The 24,249-nt window shown below is 37.7% G+C and overlaps 1 protein-coding gene across 4 annotated transcripts in view; it reads right to left on the bottom strand.

The window, feature by feature from the left end:
• Window positions 1-23,635, bottom strand: part of LOC115220742 (SAFB-like transcription modulator) — a 63,616-nt gene extending 39,981 nt beyond the window's left edge. Inside the window, exons 1-5 of one of the 4 annotated variants that reach the window (XM_036510530.1) lie at window positions 23,332-23,635; window positions 18,579-18,581; window positions 14,588-14,639; window positions 7,744-7,769; window positions 655-900 (exon numbers count right to left, since the gene is read on the bottom strand). In XM_036510530.1, coding sequence (XP_036366423.1) covers window positions 655-900; window positions 7,744-7,769; window positions 14,588-14,639; window positions 18,579-18,581; window positions 23,332-23,427 — 423 coding nt within the window. In that variant the 5' untranslated portion in view covers window positions 23,428-23,635. The remainder of the gene's footprint in view (window positions 1-654; window positions 901-7,743; window positions 7,770-14,587; window positions 14,640-18,578; window positions 18,582-23,331) is intronic. The other 3 variants (XM_029790886.2, XM_036510531.1, XM_036510532.1) reach the window with 3 other exon arrangements.
• Window positions 23,636-24,249: the final 614 nt, after the last annotated feature.

The raw sequence follows: 24,249 nt of genomic DNA, 5'->3' as shown, positions 1-24,249 counted from the left end.
AATGCTTTTGGTCATAAATCTGCTGGATTAGGAAAGGCATGGGATTAAACAACAACAATACACAGGGATATTGTAATGCACCAATCCAGCTTGTTTAGGACATGGAAAAAATATAAACATTAAATCAATGATGATAATAACAATGATGATAATGAATAGATTGACTATGTTGGTATTCTTGAAACTGGCCTCAAGGGCAGCAATATTTCAATAGGGTTTTTGGTTGTTTGTATTGAGGGGAATTTTTAACAGCTTTTGAGAGAAGCTGATATAAATGTAGTAGTTATTTATCCATCAAATGGAAGTGAGTGAGGTACCTTAATGTGAGGTACCTCAAATCATGTACATCTGCTCGTGAGCAGAGGTACATCATTTCTTCTACAAAATAAAACTTTATACTTCGATACCACTGCCAACGACCGAGAACTCGCCGCTTCGTGCCTCGTCGATAACACACGGACACACACACTCGTGGTCTTTTTTCCTGGCCGACTACTACTCAGACTTACTCCCCGCCGACCGACCGGCCGCACTCGTGCTTGATACCACTGCCGACGACCGAGAACTCGCCAGAACAAAATAAAACTTTTAAAAATATTATGAAAATATTTCAGTGATCAAAACCAAGAAGGTAAAACTATAGACTGACTTTACCTTCTCAGTATTACAAACATCTTCCAAAGCAGTGGTAGTCACCATATTTTCCTCTGGGGTCATTTTACTCAAATTGTTTTTGTTTTCTACCTTCACAGACACTTGGCCAACAGTGCTGGCCTCTTTGGAACTGTTACCATTGCTGGTGTCATCAAGCTTAACTTCCATTGGTTCCACAGGGTCACTGGTCATTGTAGAAGAATTATTGGCATCTATGACAACTTCATCTCCAGTTTTCAACACTTCCTAAACAATATATAAACAATTCCATACATTTATAGCTCTATCCAACACATGCTTATATATATATATATAGCCATCAACACCACAACCACCATCAGCAGTTTCATATCCATTGTCTATGTTCTCATGGTCTTTCACAGATATTAGCTTAGCAAATAATTGGAGACCTACTCAAACCCTTTAGCACTCAGATTACTGTCAAATGTAATTTTTATTTATTCCCATTGTTTTGAATTAATCATACGTTATCTCATAGCTTTGAGAGTTTGATTAATGTGATTGTTTATTTTTAGAATGATATTGTTGGGTAGGTGTGAGAGGCTGGATCTAGCCAGACTGAACATAAAACAAATAGAACAATTTGGGTCACATACGGCCAATTTAAATGCTAAAGGGTTAATACCAGTAATCCCTCAGCTGGACTCACTACTCCAATTTTCTTAAGGGTTTGGTTTGGTACTAGATTTCATCAGTTGTTCTCAAAGAGAGATGCAAAAAAACACTAAAATATAACCATCCCAGAAGGGTTTCAAGTGTTGGTATATTCAATCTATTCATCATCATCATCATTATTGATTTAATAAGTTTTTTTGTTTTTTACATTCCTTACACAAATTGAATTGGTGCACAACAACATCTTTACATATTATTTTAGCCCCCAAGTCTTTACTGATCAAAACATTTCAGCTAAGAGCATATATTTTCTCTTTTTATTTTTATTTTCAGGTATAGTGTAACTCATACTACATTATCCAATGTCTTTACCCTATATTTTAGACAGTAAGAAGTGATTTGAGGGAGATTTAGCTACGATTACCATCAAATCTTCCTCATTACTTCATCTTGGTAAGATTCTATATCTTGTATCAGATCATCATAGTCATCCATCCATCCATTCACTTTGTCCACTCTCTATTCCTGGAAGGTGGTGGGAGCCCTGAGGCATCTTCTCCATAGGATTCTATCAGAAGCATCTATCATTACACGACAATGGGATTTGAAATCAGAATGCAAAGAACCAGAGCAAATACTACAATACATTCCATTTGAAGCTCTAATGATTCTACCAGTCCACTGCTGTAGCATTAAGCATAAGCATCCTTCTTAAGTATTATGGACTCGTTAGGACTAGCTTACTGGTTCCCATGGCATATATATATATTTACCCCTGGACAAGAAGCCAGTCTATCACAAGATTATTCATTTTTACCAGCTGAGTGGACTGGAGTAAAGTGTTTGCTCAAGATCACAACGCATCATCCGGTCCAGGAATTGAAACCACAATCGTACAATCATGAATCCAACACCCTAACCACTAGGCCACACACCTCCACCCACTGCTCTAAACTCATATTTTATCTACCAACTCCAGATGGATGAAAAGCAAAGTTGACCTTGTCAGGATTTGAACTCAGAATGCAAAATGTGGAAATAAATACTGCAAGATATTTTGTCTTATAGTCTAACGACTGCCAATTTGTCACCTACATGCAAGGTTGTCAAGACATAAACCAAATAAAATGAGTAATGTAACATTAGGATCTGAGGAAACTAGAGATGGTCTGCACTGGCTATTAGTAAATATAGAAAGTTTGTAAAGTGGAGTAAATCAGTTTACTATAATGAAGAGGAAAAGTCTAATATTTCAGACAACAGGACTCTTCATCAGAGAAAACTGAAAGGTTTTCTGACAGTATTGAATAGATTGAAAGTAGTAAGAGAAAATATTGAAAACTAAAAGGCAGTGGAAAATAAAAGAGGAGGAGTTAACAAGGAGAAACAGATGTTAGTAGAAGACAACTAATTATGCTGTTATTAGGATTGAAGAAATAAAGAAGCAAGTTAGAACAGTAACAAAAAGGGGAAATGGTAGATTCAGAGACAATTCTTGGTACAAAATGGATCCATTTATAAATATAAGCATAGCTGTGTGGTTAAGAAGTTTGCTTCCCAGCTACAATGGTTCTGGATTCAGTCATATGGTATGGTACCTTGAGCAAGTGTTTTCTTCTATAGCCCCAGATCAACCAAAGTCTTGTGACTAGATAAGGTAGATTGAAACTGAAAGAAGCCTGTTGTATACATATATGTGTATGCCTCCTTGTTTTTGACATAGCATGATAGATGTAAATGAATGTCACTGTCATACAAGCAATGCCATTCAATTCCAATATTCAGCAAAAACATGTCTGGTCATGAGGAAATATTACCTTGCTTGAAAACAGGTGAAGGTTGGCAATAGAAAGGAGGAAGGCTGACCCATGCAAGCATGGAAAAGTACCAACAATGATGGTAATTCCTCTTTCATCTACCTATATGGGTGATGACCATGCTTTCAATAATCAATGGCTACAAAGTAATATTTATTTTTATTTTTGCTAATAAACAGATGGCTTTGAATGTACTTAGCTCCCTTTTCCATTCCTAGCTTGCTCAAACACTCTGAGCCCTTTCCTGGTTTGCATTGTCCTCCAACTGATCCCCTTCCACCTTGCTGTAACAAAGAGGTTTCAGAAGCTGTTCATCAACCATTTTTGGTAAAGTGACCCCCCCACAAGCAAGACTGGGCTCTGTGTTGGAGCACTTGGACACTGGGTAACACAGTACAATTGAGGCCTGTGCATAGGACCATGTTTTGCCAACAAATACATACATACTTCCATGTATACATACACACGTCAATAAGGGTGCTTCTACATGGTTACTCAACCTGCTAGAAATAGCAACCAAATCTCCCTCAAGTCTCTATGTTAAAAAAAAAAAGCTGGAATAGTCAGGGTTGGAATGCTTTTTGACTGTAAAGTACTCAATCTTTCTCTTTATCTATGAGGATTTATCCCAATTTATAAAAGCCTCCAACATAGCGCCCCCTTCCAAAAATGGGCAACATACCTTACCCTAGGAACTACCATCCTATTGCTCTCCCTACAATAATTGTCATTTGTAAATAATAGGCATGAGGCATGCAATTTTTGAAGTGAAGGGGACCAGATGATTATATCAACCCCAGTACTTGACTGATACTTTAATTTATCAATTCTGGAGGGATGAAAGGCATAAATCAAACTTAGCAGGATTTGGAACTCAGAACATGAAGTGAGGTGACTGAATATTGCAGAACATTTTATCCAACATTCTGCCAACTAACCTCCCTTCAGAATAAAAATAATAATTTCTTTAAAATTCTGGCACAAGGCTTGCATTTTGAAGGGAGTGGGTGAGTCAATTGCATCAATCCAAGCATTTCACTGGTACTTTATTTCATCAACCCAAAAATATTAAAGCCAAAGTTGACTTTGGCAGGATTTTAAACTCAAAATGTAAAGAGTCAGAAATAATAATAATAATGATAATCCTTTCTAATATGGACATAAAGTCTGAAATTTGAGGGTAGGGGATAGGTCGATCATATCAACTCCAGTACTTGACTGGTACTTAATTTATCAACCCTGAAAGGATGAAAGGCAAAGTCAGCATTGGCAGAATTTGAACTCAGAACATTGTGATAGGCGAAATACTGCTAAGCATTTTGTCCAGTGAGCTAACAATTCTGCCAGCTTGCTGCCTTAAATAATATTAATAATAATAATAATATATTCTCAGACATGACAGTGTTGGGACTTATATACAATGGAAGCTATAACAACACTATGAAATTACAACAGAAAAAACAATGGTATAGGCACACCCTAGAAAAGGTCACAGAAAATGAGAAAGTAACCATACTCTGGGATATGCCAATACACACAGTGAAATCAAGGCTAATAGACTGGATATAGTTGTCAGAAATCACCAAGAAAAAAGATGCCTTCTAATCAATGTATCAATATCAACAGATGATGTTTCTCTAAAAGAAATGGAGACACTTTCAAAATACAAAGATCTGGAAATATAGGTAACTCGAATGTGGAGCCTAAAATCAGAAACAATTCCTATAATAGTAAGTACATTAAGTATGATAAAAACATTCAGACAAATACATAACAAAAACATCAGGACTTACAAATATATAGCACTACTATATACAGAAAATAGCACTACTAAGCGACACACATATCCTATGTAAAACACTTTCAATACAGTGGAAATAAGAGCACCACAAGCCATGGCACATACCCAAGGCACACAGAGCTGTGATCAGTGCAGTGAAAGCATGTGATAAAACTAAGACTACTGAATAATAATAATAACTAGTTGGACCCGTGAAAAATTCACAGGAAACATAAAAAATGTAAGCATCTGTAAATTGTGTGCCGGTACCATTAGAAATGTTTCTATATTGTAACAGTTACAGAATATAGAAAGTGTAAAACCAGTAACCATATATAATCCAACCAAAATATCTCAGGTACACAAACACAAGCAGAATTACTATTTAGCCTTAAACAACATCATACATATTCAAAGAACCTTCTTGGTTTAGTAGTATGGAACTTTCATCTAGTATTCTTTTACTTGTTTCAGTCATTTGATGGTGACCATGCCGGAGCACTGCCCTTTAGTCAAAGAAATGGACACCTGAACTTATTCCCTGTAAGCCTGGTTCTTATTCTATGAGTCTCTTCAGCCGAACAGCTAAGTTACGAGGCCAGCTAAGCGAAGGTGCATGGCTCAGTGGTTCGGAGTATTCAGCCCACAATCATAATGTCATGAGCACAATTCCCAGTGATGTGCTGTGTTCTTGAGCAAGGTACTCTACTTCACCTTGCTGCAGTCCACTCAGCTGGCAAAAATGAGTTGTAACTGTAATTCAAAGGGGCCAGCCTTGTCACGTTTTGTGTGAGGCTGAAAATCCCTGAGAACTACGTTATGGTATGCATGTCTGTGGAGTACTCAGCCACTTGCACGTTAATTTTATGAGCAGACGGTTCTGTTGATCAGATAAACAGGGACCTTGTTGTAAGTGACGAGTGTCATTTTTTTTTTAAAGAGTGAAAGCAAAGGAAATGTTCCATATTGTAAGGCAAAAATGTCACGTGTTTAGTCATAAGCAGTGAAAGCTAAGATGAAATAATTGCTATAATGCCATGTAGTGACTTTGCCCTGGACTCACATTCAGTTTGATAACAACAGCCTGCACATAGGTGTTTATCTGTCTTTGATTTAACAATGTCTATGTATCTGTGTATCAACTTTTCTTTCGATCTATGTATCGACTGTCTCTCTCACTTTCTCTCTTTCACTTCCTGTGTCCCTCCTCTCTCCCGCTTTTAATTTAACAATGTGTGTATGCATCAACTTTTCTTTCGATCTATGTATCTACTTTTCTTGCGATGTGATAAACATTTAAAAACACAAAACAAACGCTGTCATCACTCACTGTCTCTTTCATTCATTCACTCTCTCTCTCTCTCTCTCTCTCTCTCTCTTACTTCCTCTCTGAAACATTTGAAAATACAAAACAAACGTGATCCACTCACTGACTCTCTCTCTCTTTTTCTCACTTCCTCTCTGTCCTCTTTTCTCTCGCTTTGCCACTCACTTCTTCCTTTGAAGTGTGACACACACTACAGGTACATACAAAAACAAACAAAACTAAGCATATTAATATTATTGATAATCCTTTCTACTACAGGCACAAGACCTGGAAATTTGGGGGAGGGGACTGATCCGATTACATCAAACCCAGTGCTCAACTGGTACTTATTTCATCGACCCCAAAATGATGAAAGGTAAAGTCAACCTTGATGGAATTTGAGCTCAGAACATAAAGATGAGTAAAATGCTGCTATGCATTTCATCCAACATACTAACAATTCTGCCAGCTAGCCACCTTGAATAATAAAAATAATAATAATAATAATAATAATAATCCTTTCTACATTAGGCATGAGACCTGAAAGTTTGAGGAGAGGGGTATGTTGATTGCATCAACCCTAGTATTCAACTGGTACAGTTATCTTATTGACCCCAAAAGGATGAAAGGGAAAAAATCAACCTCAACGAAATTTGAACTCATAATGTAAAACCAGAAGAAATGTTGCTGAACATTTTACGATAACAATAATAATCCTCTCTTCTATAGACTCAAAGCCTGAAATTTTGGTGGGAAGGGCTAATCGACCCCCCCCCCAGTACTTTAGTGGTATTATTTTATCAATGCTGAGGTTGACTTTGCCTTTCACCCTTTCGGAGGTCAATAAATTAAGCACCAGTTGCATTTTGGGATCAATCTAATTGACTGGCCCCACTCCCCACAAATTTCAGGCATTGTGTCTATAGTAGAAAGGATTATTTTATCAATGCTAAAAGGATGAAAGGCAAAGTCAACCTCAGTGGAATTTGAACTCAGAACACAAAAACAGGTGAAATGCCACAAAGCATTTTGCCCAGTGTGCTAACAATTCTGCCAGCTTGCTACCTTTTTTTTTTTTTTTTTTTTTTTGCAATAATAATAATAATAACCTTTCTACTATAGGTACAAGGCCTGAAATTTCAGGAGAGAGGACTAGTTGATTATACTGACCCCATTGATCAACTGGTACTTATTTTATTGACCTTGAAAGGATGAAGGGCAAAGTTGACCCTGGCAGAATTTGAACTCAGGACATAAAGACAGACAAAATACTCTAAGCATTTTGCCCAGCATGCTAATGATTCTTTTCTACTCTAGGTACAAGACCCGAAATTTTGGGGAGGGGTACCAGTTGATTAGATCAACCCCAATACACAACTGGTACTAATTTATCGACCCTGAAAGGATGAAAGGCAAAGTCGACCTCAGCAGAATTTGAACTCAGAACATAAAGACAGACGAAATACCGCTAAGCATTTTGCTCAGCATGCCAATGATTCTGCCAGCTTACCGCCTTTGCACTAATAACAACAACAATAAGTTATACTCACCACACTTTCAGCCATATTTAAATTGTCTACAAAAGAAAAAGAGGGAATAAAGAAAAACTTTTAAAAGCTTGAAAATGAAGTATCTGAACAAACATTGTTACTTTCAAATAAACAGTAAGTTATAAACTCTTGAAAAGGTTGTTTCCTGACTTTCCACTCCACTACAGACTAATTACATTGGTCAACAAGTATTTTTCATCAAGCATACATCAAGGTATACTGTGTAGTTTTTAACGCTGATTTCAAATACACAAATAGTTTTTTTTTGACATCACGTATAGTTTTCATGAGAAATTTTTTTTTTGGTTTTAGCTCATGTGTGGAGGCACGTGGCTTAGTAGTAAGGGTGCCAGCATCATGATCGTAAGATTGTGGTTTCGATTCTTAGACTGGGCAACGCATTGTGTTCTTGAGCAAAACACTTTATTTCATGTTGCTCCAGTCCACTCAAATGGCAAACATGAGTAACGCTGCAATGGACTGGCATCCTGTCCAGCTGGGGAACACATACGCCGTAGAAACCGGGAAACCAGGCCCATGAGCCTGGCTAGACTTTAAAAGAGCACATTCATTATTTATTTTCAGCTCATGCATTATATAGAACTTCCAGTTGATGACATATATGCATGTATTTCATTTACATCATGGAAACATACCTTTAAAATAAACTGCATTATTCATTGCTGCATAGTTCAGATGCAATATTTCATCATCTTAAATCAATCAATCAAAGTTTTGTCTGATGAAATAGGTATTTCAACATCTTAAATTGTCCAGTCATAATTGGTCTGATGAAATATCTCATCAAATTCAATATAAGTGTAGACGCATGAGTGGCTGTGTGGTAAGTAGCTTACTTACCAACCACATGGTTCCAGGCTCAGTCCCACTGCATGGCACCTTGGGCAAGTGTCTTCTACTATAGCCTCGGGCTGACCAAAGCCGTGTGAGTGGATTTGGTAGACAGAAACTGAAAGAAACCCGTCGTGTGTATATATATATATGTATGTATGTGTGTGTATATGTTGGTGTGTCTGTGTTAGTCTCCCCAACATCGCTTAACAACCGATGCTGTTGTGTTTATGTTCCCGTAACTTAGCCTAGTACGATAGAATAAGTACTAGGCTTACAAAGAATAAGTCCTGGGGTCGATTTGCTCGACTAAAGGTGGTGCTCCAGAATGGCCGCAGTCAAATGACTGAAACAAGTAAAAGAATAAAAGAGTATAGTATAACTGTTTGTATCTATTTCCTTACTTGCTTTACAGTGTTAACAATGTCAAGACAGTGTAGAAATCATTTTGTTATGTCTGCAGACAATTTATTGTAAAAGTTCAAAAATGTACAATAATCCCAGAGATCAAGAAGACTTATAAGCTATACATTGTCTGTTCTCTTGGAGATCAGGACAAGTTATGGACACCACATTTTATCTGCTCAGCTTGCTCAAATGGCTTACGTGACTGGTTCATTAAGAAAAATGGCAAAAGTCCATGTCTTTTGCCATTCCAATGATATGGAGGGTGATGAAAGACCACTTTAATGACTGCTATTTTTGCAAAATAAATGTCACAGGATTCTCTATGAAGAATAAACACAAAATTGTGTATCCCAATTAGGATTCTGCAATGAGACCTGTGCCTCACAATGGAAGTTTGCCAATTACAGTTCCACCAGATGATGGTATTGAAACATCAGATGATGATGCTGACTGTCACGATAGTGCTGCCAAGGAAGATTACATGGCTGATGATGATAGCTTTGAACCTCAGAAATTTTCCCAAGCTGAACTGAATGACCTTGTCAAAGACCTATCTCTCTCAAAAGATAAAGCAGAATTGTTGGCATCAAGACTGAAGGAGAAGTATCTGCTAGAGTATGGTGTTCATATAACTTATTTTTGGCAGAGAAATGTGTTTCTACAAACATGTTTTTCAGTTGAGAGCTTGCTTTGCTTTTGCAGTAACATCGATGGACTTTTCCATAATGGTAATTTGAAACTCTCCATTCCTACTGCACACTCTGTTCTTCATGAATCATGAAGAATATGGAACTTTTACATCATGCCACTGCCTATGAAAGATACTCATGGAAAATAGATGGAGATTTAAAAATCATTGGAATGTTAATGGGAATGCAGTCAGGTTTACTATTGTTTCTCGTGTCTATGGGATAGTCGGGTAACTGACAGACATTATTCGGAATCAAACTGGCAGACAAGAACATCATACAAGCCAGGACTGTCTACCATCAAGAATACATCTCCTGTAGATCCATGTAATGTCCTACTGTCTCCTTTGCACATAAAGCTTGGACTGATGAAACAAGTTTCTAAAGACACTAGGGAAGAGAAATGCCAGAAGGTTTGAGTATATTATAGACAAGTTTGCCAAAATCACACAGGCGAAGTTGAAAGAGGGTATCTTTGTCAGACCCCAAATTAAAGAAGTACTCAAAAATGTCAACTTCAAGACGATACTGGACGAACTGAAACTGCCTGCCTGGAAAGCTTTCAATTGGATCTGTGAGAATTTCTTGGGCAACAAGAAGGAAATGGACTGCAAGGATGGCATCAAGAATCTTCTAATATGTTACTCAGCAATGGGTTGTTGCATGTCACTGGAAGTTCACTTCTTGGACTCCCATATGGATTTCTTCGCAAATAACCTTGGAGTAGTGTCTGATGAACATGGTGAAAGATTTCACCATGACATTAGTGCTATGGAGAAACAGTACCAAGGCTTCTGGAATGACAGTATGTTGGATGACTACTGATGGATACTTTACCATGATCAACCAGATTAGGAACACCGCAGGAAATCCAAATCTCAATGTTTCTAACTTTGTTGTTCTAACTTTGTCTGTTTTGTCCATCCCATTTTTTTGTGTATTCACTCTTTGTAGAATGATAATGAGGATTTTTAACTCAATAAACTCATTTACTTTCTAAAAATGATATGTCCTTAATTATTACATTAATGATTTCATATATACAAATATGCAAATATTGATATACGCTGCATACAAATGGAGTGAAATTTTGAAATCAGCATGAAAAAAATAATCTAAAAAAGTTGGGTTGGCATTCATAATGAGTATAATAGATTTAATTGTGTTGACCAGTGTTATTACTGGTGTTGACATTTATCTCCAGGTCAACTCTGATCACACAGACCTATGACAAAAAGCACTCCACCCATGACCACCATCTCTTTTGTGTATCCAATATGCCTTTTCTTTTATAAGATGGTTGGAGAGCTGTGATTTTAAGATTTGGCTGCTATTTCTATCAGGTTGAAAAACTATGTAAGAGACCTATGTTGCTGGTTAGTTTTTGGTGATGCTGTGCTATTGTTGTTGTAGATCTCCAAGTCAATAATAGGCATTCCAGTCATTATCTTCCGGAATTACATTATTCTAATGTATCTTCTTGTTATTTAAGATGGTAGTGTATGACCTGAAGAGCGATTTGGCAGCTATTTCTAGCAGGTCAAAAAACTGAGTAAGAGGGTCTTTCGTTGGTTAGTTTTTGATATTGCTGCTGCTGCAGCTGCTATTGATCCCCGAGTGTTTTAAACCTACAATCGAAGGCATTCTGGTCATAATCTCCCCACAACTACATTATCTAATGTGTTTTTTTTCTATTTAAGATGGTAGTATGTGTTCTGAAGGAAATTTTGGCTGCTATTTCTAACATATGGAGCAACTACATAGTGTTTGGTTCACATTAAAGTACCCATGTAGTGCCAGGTAAAAACAGCAAGCCAAATCAAACTGGAGTCCGGTGCAGCTCCCCAGCTTGTCAGCTGTGGTCTAACTCTCCAACCCATGCCAGCACGGAAAACAGATGTTAAATGATAATGATGATGATGATGCACATATTATAGACAGACAGACAGACAGACACAGATAGATGATGGTGGTCTCTCGTAGTCTGAGAAAGACAGCTGTGCAATTTCTTGCTGAACAACCTGCACAAATGACTGGTTTATATTGATCGAATGTATGTGCTGTACATTAGCTCACTCCCTCCAGCAAATCAATGTTGGCTAAACAGAGGCATGGTGTACCACACACCAGGTGTTGAAATGAGCACAGAGCAATCTGGGATGAAGTGTTTTGCTCAAGAACACAACACACCACTCAGTCCAGGAATTGAAACCATGACCTCAGAAGCATGAGTGCAACACTCTAACCACTAGACCATGCACCCTCATATAGATATATACATACATATCATCATTATGATGGTTCCCTATTAATGTCTACTTGTCCATGTTTGCACAGGTCAGGCAGTGTATTGAGGTAGATTTTCAATGGCCAGATACTCTTCCTGTTGCTAGCCCTGACCTCTTTCCAAGTAAGGTAATATTTACCCATGGCCAGGCATCATTATCATCATCATTTAACATCCACTTTCCATGCTGGCATGGGTTGGATGGCTTGACTGAGGACTGGCGAGCCAGATGGCTGCACCAGGCTCCAATCTGATCTGGCAGAGTTTCTACAGCTGGATGCCCTTCCTAACGCCAACCACTCCGAGAGTGTAGTGGGTGCTTTTACGTGCCACTGGCACGAGGGCCAGTCAGATGGTACTGTCAACAGCCACACTCAAATGGTGTTTTTTATGTGCCACCGGCACAGGAGCCAGTCCAGCGGCACTGACAATGACATGCAGAATGTTGGAAGTGAATGACATGGCTTATATAGTAGTGACACACATTTACAACTATCATGCATTATCCAAACAAGGAAACACAAATGTATACACATTCACACATGCTGTCCTCATCCATACACATCACATGACCAAACCATTATAGTCTTCTCTCTTGCAAACATCTGATTCCTCTTATGCCTAACTTTCTCAACACATTTCCACTTTGTCAAACTTACACCCTGATGTTGCCCATCCATCAGAGCATACTAAATTCATTTCTCTCTGCAGGTCTTCACAAGTCTCTTGCATTCAGGGCCCACGTATCACTACCACAGAACATAGACATTTATAAACAAGCATCATACAATCTGAGAAAGAGGTCTTCTGTTACCAACAGATGTAATAGCTCTCTGGACTTCCTCCATCTTATTTTTATTCTTGCAACTATATTTTCAGAATATTTCCCTCCACTGCTAATTTGGTCACCTAGGTAACATAAACTAACTACAACAGCGGTTCTCAACCAGGGTCCATATAAGATTTTGTTATTAAAATTTACCATCAATAAATTTGTGTCGGTGGCATGTAAAAAGCACCATCCGAATCGTGGCCGAAGCCAGTGCCGCCTTGACTGGCTTCCGTGCAGGTGGCACGTAAAATGCACCAATCCGACCGTGGCCGATGCCAGCCTCGCCTGGCTCCAGTGCAGGTGGCACGTAAAAAGCACCCACTACACTCACGGAGTGGTTGGTGTTAGGAAGGGCATCCAGCTGTAGAAACATTGCCAGATAAGACCGGAGCCTGGTGCAGCCTTGTGGCTTCCCAGATCCCCAGTCGAACCGTCCAACCCATGCTAGCATGGAGAACGGACGTTAAACGATGATGATGATGAAATTTGTTATATATCTATAATGCACAAAATATTTTAACAATTATTTTTATGCAACTGCTAACTATTTACTTATAAAAATATAATAGGATTTTTTAAACACTGAATGGTTATGAGGGTTAACCAAAGCAAAACAAAAATCAAAGGGGTCCATAAATAAAAGAATTGTTGAGAAACACTGATCTACAACATCTAGGGATCCTCCTGAATACCTAAGAAAATCTAAGTCTACTGTTCCTGCACATCTGCCACATACAAATGCTCTTTCTCTGTTAACCTGTGCATGTGTGTGCATGTGTGCACAAGCACACATGCACAGAGCTTCAATTTATTTCTGCCAGCGAAATAAATTTCACCCACAAGGTACTGATCTGCCAAAGGTTATAGCAGAAGAAACTTGCTCAAGGTGCCGTGTAACAGGAAGAAACCCCAAATCAAATGGTTGTAAAGCAAACTTCATATATACTTATGTCTGCACCTGATATACAAAAGAGAAAGTACTATGCCATCAATTATCCAGACATTCCACACCCTGGTTAAAGGGCTGAATATGGCCCCTTTTACCCTTTAGCATTCAGATTATTCTGTCTAATGTAATGCTTATTTATTCCCATTGTTTTGAATTAATCATGAATAATCACAAAGCTTTGAGATTTCAATAATGTGACTATTTTTAGCAAGGCATTGTAGGGTAGGTGTGAGAGGCTAGATGTGGTTAGTTTTAACATAAAACAGAATATTTGAGCTGGATATATGACCAGTTTAAATGCTAAAGGGTTGACTTGTGAGGTTAGTCAAAGGCTGAAGAAGAACATTGACCATGACATTTAGAGGACCGCTCACATTTTGCTTCCCAGCCACATGGTTTCAGGTTCAGTTCCACTGCATTGCATCTTGGGGGCAGGTGTCTTCTACTATAGCTCTAGACTGATCAAAGTCTTATCAAAGTCTGATCAAAGAAGGACATTGTGTGTGTGTGTGTGTGTGTGTGTGAAGGGGTGATGTCTTGACATCAAATCTAAGTTGTAAATGAGCATCACCATCATAGAAGTGGTGTTGCTCCTTCCAATCTTCCAAGAAAGGTAATAGTTCCAATTATGGGAAAATACTACCTTGATTGTAAAACAGGTGATAGGAAATGCATTCAGCCATAGAAAATCTATCTCAACAAATTCCATCAGACCCATACAAGCATGGAACAGTGGATGTGAAAATGATAATGATATCTGTTAGTGAAGTAAACAAGCCAATACTCGCCAGTTTAGCAAATCGAGTGACAAAAGTTTCTATAATTACCTGAAATCTGCAAATTGTCAATTCCACTATGGTTTTCTTCCTCTAAAGGAATCTGTAAGGATAAAGAAGAATCAAAAATCTAATTGTTATTTTTTGTTTATTTAATATCTGTAATTTAATTGAAGTTAACTTTGATTAAAGTTAATTAAGACAGACCAGTGATAGATTTAGAGTGAGAAATATACATTTTTGAAAACAATGGACATTGGATGGATGGAAGCACTCCATCGGTTACGACGATGAGGGGTTCCGGTTGATCCGAATCAACGGAACAGCCTGCTCGTGAAATTAACGTGTAAGTGGCTGAGCACTCCACAGACACGTGCACCCTTAACGTAGTTCTCGGGGATATTCAGCGTGACACAGAGAGTGACAAGGCCGGCCCCTTGAAATACAGGTACAACAGAAAAAGGAAGTAAGAGTGAGAGAAAGTTGTGGTGAAAGAGTACAGCAGGGATCACCACCATACCCTGCCGGAGCCTCGTTGAGCTTTTTTTTAGGTGTTTTCACTCAATAAACACTCACAATGCCCGGTCTGGGAATCGAAACCGCGAGTCTGCTGCCCTAACCACTGGGCCATTGTGCCTCCACAATGGACATTGGCAGAAGGGAGAAAGGAAGAGTTAAGGGTAATCAAGAAATACACTGAAGACTGTAGGTTAGCAATATGCAGGCTCACGCAAAGCTGGTTATAGGTCCATGCCAGATGTGAGATGTAGATCTCATGTCAAAAGATAACAGGCCAAGACGAGATGTGAACTCCAATTTCACACTGCCCATCAAGTGTTTTAATACTCAGTGCTAAATATAGGATTTACATACGAGTCACAGGTGTGTGTGTGTGTGTGTGTGTACATATGGTATGTATGATGTACTTACAAGTCATACATTAGAATAAAAGCCCTACGTAGAACTATTTATAACAAAACAATTCTTTACCAAAGGAGCCCCCATTTGCTCTGGGGAAGAAGAGAGAAAAAGGCTTTCTTGAAAATCTTCAGCTGATATGTGCCTCCTACCCCATCCCACAGACATGCACAAAAACATCTGCTCAAGCCTAATAATATATGCATTAGACCCAAACAGACTGACAGGAACACAAAATGGTATGAAAAGCTATGAAGTGAAGATTACAGATTACTTCAACGGAAGTAAAAGTTAAGTTCTATTATACTGAGGATGTGGATATTGCAAGTAGAGTTAATATAGGAGGTAGAATTAATAATAAAATAACGGGTTTCACAAAACACAGACATGCATGTTGAAATGTATGTAAGTAGCAGGTTTGCTTCCACTGTTGTAAATACTTGTCTTCTATTACAATTCCATTCATGTATACTGTATCCCAGTTTTAGAAGAGATATGCTACATGTTGTAAGAAGGGTGTTTTTATGTTATAAGAAGGATTGCTAATAAGATAAGCACCTGATCATAAAACACTGTTTCAGAAAAACTGTCAACCCAACCCAGCGTCGAAAAGCAGACATAAAACACGGGTGACAATAAATATTGCTTTCAAATTTTGGTAAGAGGCCAGCAGTTTTGGTGGAGGGGGAAAATCAATTACGTCGACCCCAGTGCTCAACTGGTACTTATTTTATTGACTCCAAAAGGATGAAAGGCAAAGTCGACTTCAGCAGAATTTGAACTCAGATTGTTAAGATGAATGAAATGCCACTAAGCATTTTGCCTAGCATGCTAATGATTCTGCCATCTCACTGCCTTGGTGACAATGAATATTATAATTCCATTCCCATCTGAGGTGCCCTGTTCAAGTAAAAGACCAACCCTAGTACTTGGCTGATGCTTTTAATTTTATCAACCCCAGAAGGATAACAGACAATGTCGACTCCAGTGGGATTTGAATTCAGAATGTAAAGAGACACGATTGACTAACAACAGGCATTTGTTGATAAGTCTACCAAAGCCACCACCTGAGTGTAATCTCCTGGATGTTCAGTATAAACTTGTTGCTTAATTGCTCTAATTTATTTTCATTTCTTTTTTTTTTTTAACCAAAACACTCATGAATACCTGGGAATGTTGTTTCTAAAGGGATTAACTCAGTTTACCTATAGATTCCATATTTAAAAAGGTCAGGGGAAAAAACATTTTTTTTCTTTGTTACTTGTGATTTGTGATGTTTGTAAGTCCATACCTGTTACTAATTACATTTAATTCATTACACTGTGTAACACAATTTTTGCCCTTGGATAGTAACTGTTATTTCCTATTTGCTTAGCCCTAGAAAGAATCAAATATGGTTAATATTTCCTTCAAACTTTGCTTTTGTAAAACTTATTCAAACCCCTAAGAATCCCTCCCAACATATGGCTATGATGCTCCCCCACTACTCCTGCTCGTGATCAGAGATGCACATATTGTCAGCCACTAAGGGACATAATACAGTTCTATATTTAAGAGATGAGGAATTATGTATATTATTTACATTTGACGGATATTTGTCCTCGTCTTGTTTGTTTGTTAACAACAAACAAAATGAGGATAAATATCCGTCAAATGTAAATAATGTAACTAAGGGACATGTTCAAGTGGATAAGGTCAAGCAACTGACAAGCAAATCTGTGCTATTGAGCAGAATATTTGCTATAATGATATCTCTGCTTCAGCAACTCAGTATCGAATCTATCTGAAATGTAATGAAAAATAGGTCAGTTTCAAAATACTGATGTCCAGGTCACAAAAGCAAAATCTGAAGGGAATAGCAGTCACTTCCTTTGATTTCTAGATAGAGGCAATTAAGAAATAACACTTACTGACTAAAGACAAAAAAAAAATTTAAGTTTTGTTACAGTGTATTGAACACATAGTTTTCTTCTAGGCATAAACTACAGAATTTATTGTTAATTTTGTAAGAAGGTGCAAATGTTACAATTTTCCATTGAATTATGAAATCAACATTTTTTTTTTTTTGAGAGTACAGTACAGTTCGCTTTGCTTTGGTCCCTAAATGTTGATTCATGGTTTGCTATTCTTGATTTTATCCAATTTTGTGTACGTCCAATATAATGATATTTTGAGGAATCCTGTGTTATGATTGTTGCTTGGTATACTACATCTTTTCTTTTACAATCTCTGTCTAACATACATGCACTTGGGTCTCTACAATTACAGTTTTTATGTGTAGGTAATGTGATGTTATTACTAAACTTTGTTGATTTATATGGGTTGTAATTATTAAGAGTACAATAGTTCCTCAGTATTTGCAGGGGTTATGTTCCAAGAGCGCCCACAAATAGTGAAAAGCCGCAAATATAGAACGTGGTCCATAAATATGCCTATAAATGTCAAAATATAACAAAATATTATAAATATATATATAATATTTAATAATTTAATAAAAATTAAAGTAAAATGTACTGTTACTCACCAATAATGAATGATATTGATTTAAGACGATAATGATGAAAATAATGAAGGTAATGACTGCACAACAAAGAAAATTTAAAGCTCTTCAGGTGTTTTAGGGGATGTCATATCTTCATCCAAGGCTTTCTTGGTGGGTTTGAGGAACATTGTGAGGGGAAGTTGCTGTCGTTGTTTCTTCATGGTGATGAGGAGAGTTTTATACGTCTGCATGACCGAACCATATAGGGATCCCATGCTCCCGCCTTCCCTTGAAATTCCTTTGCTATCCTTAAAAGCTCAAACAGACGTTCAATTGCCAGGCCCACCTCATACTCCTCTTCCTCTGGATCTGACGCTTCCTCCTCCTCTTTGTTGGCAAACTTCATTAACTCCAACAAATCTTTGTCTATCGGGGTTTCAAAGTGGGCATCGATGAGGTCGTTGACCTCATCTTCTGTGATGTCAAAACCTTGCCAGTTTCACCACATTGTTAACAGCCTCATGCTGAATATCTTCAGGTGAGAAGCCCTCGTAGTCCTGGACATACTCTGGCCACACCTTCTTCCAGCAAACAATGAGGGTTTCTTTGCTGTCAATGGTCTTGGTTGCAGTTCTTCAGTACCTTCTGTTTTGTCTCCACTGTCAAACTGCTGGTATAATTTCCAAGCTTTCTCACAGATGATTTTATCCCTCAGGGAGATGCTTTTCTTCTTGCAGTCACTGATCCACAATGCCAAGGCAGATTCCATCCTGACGAAGTGCTTATTTCTCACTATTGTTATCTTTTTGGCAGTTTCACAGAAACTTACTGCTACGATAGTCCTGATCGCCATCTCGTTCATCTTTACGTAGCGTATGATGCTTTTGTTGACAACATAATAGTGACCAACTGCAGCATAACTTTTACCTTCCCGGAACATACCCAGCAGTTGTGCCTTCTCATGGAGCGTCATAACATTTTTCTGGTGCTTAGGTTCACTGCCAGAAATTTTAGAAGGTGTAGGGAATTTGGGCAACATCTTAAGGCTAATAACACATTGTGAAAAACACAGACTCAACAAAATACTGAAGAAAGCTACTGGACGCAGTCTTTCCAAACAAAAAAACTTCATTGCATCTTATATTGCGCTTACCACCAATGGGAAATTGAGCAGAGATTAAAAATAATCATGGTTTTGAAAAATTTAGTTTGTATTACCAATAGATATAGTAATCTATAATAATAAGAGAGAGAGAGGGACCAGCAAGTAACCTAATTTCAATGAGGCTATATTGGCTCACAACCTTAAAAATTATCCTGTTGAAATAAATGTTGTGTATTCATGGCGTTAGGAAGGACATCCAGCTGTAGAAACTCTGCCAGATCAGATTGGAGTCTGGTACAGCCATCTGGTTCGCCAGACCTCAGTCAAATCGCCCAACCCATGCTAGCATGGAAAACGGACATTAAATGATGATGATGATGATCTATATATATATATATATATATATATATATATATATATATATATATAATATATATATATATATATATATATATATATATATACATCATCAGCATTGTTTAATGTCCATTTTCCATGCTGGCAAGGGCTGGATGGTTTGACTGAGGTCAGGAGAGCCAGCAGCTGTACCAGGCTCCAATCTTATCTGGCAATGTTTTTACAGCTGGATACCCTTCCTAATGACAATCACTCTGAGAGTGTAGTAGATGCTTTTTATGTGCCACCGGCACAACAGCCAGTCAGGCCGACCTGGCATCGACCACGTTCAGATGGTGCTTTTTATGTGGGAGACAATCAAGCGGACCTGGCATCAACCACATTCAGATGGTGCTTTTTCTGTTCCACCAGTACGGGAGCCAGTCTGGGGGAATTGACCACAGCTACGATATTGGTTTTATTTGACTTAACAGATCTTCTCAAGCATATCATATCGCCCAGCACGTCAGGGGTATTCTTTACAGGGCCGGACATGCATGGCTGCGATCTCACTTTAGTTGCTGGTTCTTCTCAATCACAGCATAGCTCCAAAGGTCCCGGTCTCCTGTCAATGCCTCTGTGAGGCCCAATCTTCAAAGGTCATGCTTCACCACCACATCCCATGTCTTCCTGAGTCTACCTCTTCCACAGGTTCCTTCTACAGTTAGGGAGTGACACTTCCTCACACAGCTGTCTTCATTCATATGTAACACATGACCATACCAGCACAGTTGCCTCTCTTGCACACCACATTTGATGCTTCTTATGCCCAACTTTTCTCTCACGGCACTTACACTGTCGTGTATGTACACTGACATTACACATCCAGTGGATGATACTAGCTTCATTTCTTTCAAGCCTATACATGTCCTCAGCATTCATGGCCCATGTTTCACTGCCGTGAAGCATGGCTGTTTGCACACATGCATCATACAGTCTACCTTTCACCCTGAGTGAGAGGCTTTTGGTCGCCTAGGTAGTGGAAGCTATTAACTACTTCCAATTTCTCCCCCTGGCATGTGATGGAATCTGTTTTATGTACATCTTCAGTATTTATTGCCCCTGTACATCTGCCACACATAAAAACTATTTTCCTGGTTAACCTTCCTTTTATATTGCTGCACCTTTTATGTATCCATAGCTTACACCAGGTACATCATATGGGGTTTCTACCCACGCCTTTTCCACAGATTGAGCAGGGCCATCTACCTGAAGGGGATTGTGATTTGACAGCTTTCCTACTTACTAAGACCCTGGTTTTTGCTAGCTTAACCCTAAGGCCCTTCAATTCTAGACCTTGCTTCCACACTCTAAATTTCATCTCCAGTTCTGGCAGTGACTCAGCTATTAGAATAAGGTCATCCGCATAGAGGAACTCCCGGGGGAAGCCTGTCTTGAATTCCTCTGCTATTGCCTGGAGGACTATAATGAATAAGAGGGGGCTGAGGACTGATTCATGGTGAAACACTACTTCTACTCGGAATTCTTCACTATACTTGTTGCCAACCCTCACCTTACTGACAGCATCGCTGTACAGGGCTTGTACAGCTCTTATCAGCCACTCGTCTATCCCCAGTTTCCGCATTGACCACCAGATAAGGGAGGGGTGGATCCTGTCAAAGGCTTTCTCCAAGTCAACAAATGCCAAGTACAGAGATTTATCCTTGACTAGGTATATAATATACACACATACATACATACATATGTTTATATACATTCATGCATATATATATATGTACATGTGAGTGTATACCATGTATATAATATATATATATATATATATATATATATATATTGATAGATAGATAGATATAGATATATATGAGTTTCGCAAAAATTTTGATTCAGATGAATATGGTACAAAAGACGAAGACAGGTGGTGTACAAAACACAGTTGAGGCACCAGAATTTAGTATGGTATTATCCATACAATTTCAAAATAAGCAACAAGGATATCCAATAGATGTATATATATATATATATAAATATATATATACCCCCCCTGGCACCTGTGCAGGTGGCACGTAAAAAGCACCCACTACACTCGTGGAGTGGTTGGTGTTAGGAAGGGCATCCAGCCGTAGAAACTCTACCAGATCAGACTGGAGCCTGGAGCAGCCCCTGGCTTCCCAGACCCCGGTCGAACCATCCAACCCGTGCTAGCGCAGAAAACGGACGTTAAACGATGATGATGATGATGATGATATATATATATATATATATATATATTATATATATATATATATATATAGGCGCAGGAATGGGTGTGTGATAAGAAGCTTACTTCCCAACAATGTGGTTCTAGGTTCAGTCCCACTGCATGGCACCTTGGCCAAGTATCTTTGGGCCAACCAAAGCCTTGTGTGCGGATTTGGCAGACGGAAACTGAAAGAAGTCCGTTGTATTAGCCACTACACACATTTTTTTCTCTCCTTGTTTTTTCTGTGTATCTTTCTGTAGAAGAGCGTAGGCTCGAAACGTAAAAGACTTTTTCTATTCCTGAGCGTTATACTAATACATCTGTTTGTTTTGTACACCACCTGTCTTCGTCTTTTGTTTTTTTCGTAAACTCCGCCTACATATATATATATGTGTGTGTGTGTGTGTGTACAAAAACAGATGTATAAGTATAACGCTCAGGAAAAGAAAAAGTCTTTTACGTTTCGAGCCTATGCTCTTCTACAGAAAGGGACACATATATGCGCACACACAAACGTATGCATATATATATATATATATAAATATATATATACTTGCTGCAAGTATAGATGGGCTGGACACGTCGCCCGGCTCACCGATAATCGGTGGACGCATGCAGTTGTCGAGTGGTACCCGCGTGAGCGGAAAAGATCACCCGGAAGACCTCCACGACGGTGGAGTTGCGATTTCAGGGGGACGATTGGGGTCACGTGGATGAGAAAGGCGCGATCCAGAGAGGAGTGGACAGCATGCTGTGACCAGCAGTGTCAAATGGACGCCTGACGGACTGGTCGGTCAAAGTGATATATATATATAATATATATATATATATATATATATATATATATATGTGCATATACAGATACATAGGCAGATTTTTTTTTTGCTTATCGTATTAATTCTGATCTGCAGAAGACAGAATCAAAAAAAAAATTGTGAAAATTCGTAAAAATAAAAAGTTATGAGGGGTTTTAGTAAATGCTTACATCATAACTTCGCCGATATATATGTATGTATATACATACACGTGTGCTTAGATACACACACACATATATATATATATATACACACACACACACACACACACGTGTACAAATACAGATACATACATATATATATATATATATAAACACACGCACACACATAAACTCATGTATATATATATATATGTGTGTGTGTGTATATACATATATATATATATATATATGCATGTGTATACACTCACACAAAACACATGCATACCTATGTAGTTATGCACATCGCTATAGAAAGATATGAATTTAACCATATACACATCGATATATACATTTATATACATATATACACATATATATATACATATATATATATATATATATATATATATAAGCATACCTACTGAAATGCTCTACACACACATATAAATAACATAGTGTAATCTTGTGTGTAAAATGGGGACGTTCCTCATCTATTTGTGTGTATACACCTTTTTATTTATCTATAAGTGTAAATATTCATGACGTGTAGCATACATTCTTTCGTAAATGTTTTTTACCTAAACTGATTCGAATTGTGAGTATATGTGAGTTTTTCATAAGCAAACAAGTGACGTACAAACCACCAAGTAAATTTCTTTTGAAAACCCTCAGACCTCCCCGCTGTTTTCGATTCCAGAGAAAACGAAGAAGGTCCGTCCAATGGGCTGTTTTTACTTACCTTCTCGCAAACTCCGTTGTTCTTTCTACTCGATTCTTCTGATGCGTTTTCACATCTTAAACGTTTCCCTTCAACATCTCGGTCAGCTAAATCCATGTGAAGAAACTGGACAATGTTGAAATTCGGAGAAATACAGAGAGTCGGGGGATAGAAATGGTGTAAGTAAGGTGGGGGGGAAAAAATTTGAGAAATTGAAAAGAAACAAAAATACTAAGCTAATGATTTATGCAGAGAGAGATTCAGTGAAAAACAAAAAAATGGAAACTATAAATAAATTAAGAAGAATAAATTATATATATATACTTATATATACAAATATATATATATATATATATTTATATCTTCACACAGATATAAATATTACTTAAAACAACAACAAAACTAAGCCGAACAGAAGAGAAGAGAAATCCCGCAGCCAAATACATACATGAAATAATTTTCTCAAAAGAATAATTGCAAATTAATGTTTTAAAATATTGTTAATAAATGTAGAAATAAATAAAATAAAATAAATGTTTTTTCAATGAAAAACATTGACGTAATCAAATTTTATATTTCGACATTTTTTATTGTTATCTGTGTCGCTTGAAAACTTGTGGAGTGATGTGTATGAATCGGGTATGTACACACATGAAAATAATGTGTGTATATATATATATTATATATATTTATATATAACCTGGGGAAAATGCCCAAAATATAGAAAAGAATTCTTATATCTATAAACATTAAATGATTAGATTCATTTTTAAATTGTATTAAATGTAAACTAGAAAAATGTAGAAACCTTTACAAAATTTGATTGAATAAGCAGTAGAGAGATAAATAAAGTATAAGACAGTCGATAACTACAATAGCAGTAATTCCAGTAAACAGTTAAAGACTGGAGAATTTGGAAGACGCGCCAATACTTGAGGA

The sequence above is a fragment of the Octopus sinensis genome, linkage group LG17, assembly GCF_006345805.1.
Source record: "Octopus sinensis linkage group LG17, ASM634580v1, whole genome shotgun sequence".
NCBI classification, from domain to species: domain Eukaryota; kingdom Metazoa; phylum Mollusca; class Cephalopoda; order Octopoda; family Octopodidae; genus Octopus; species Octopus sinensis.
This window is presented reverse-complemented; position numbering and strand designations above follow the sequence as displayed.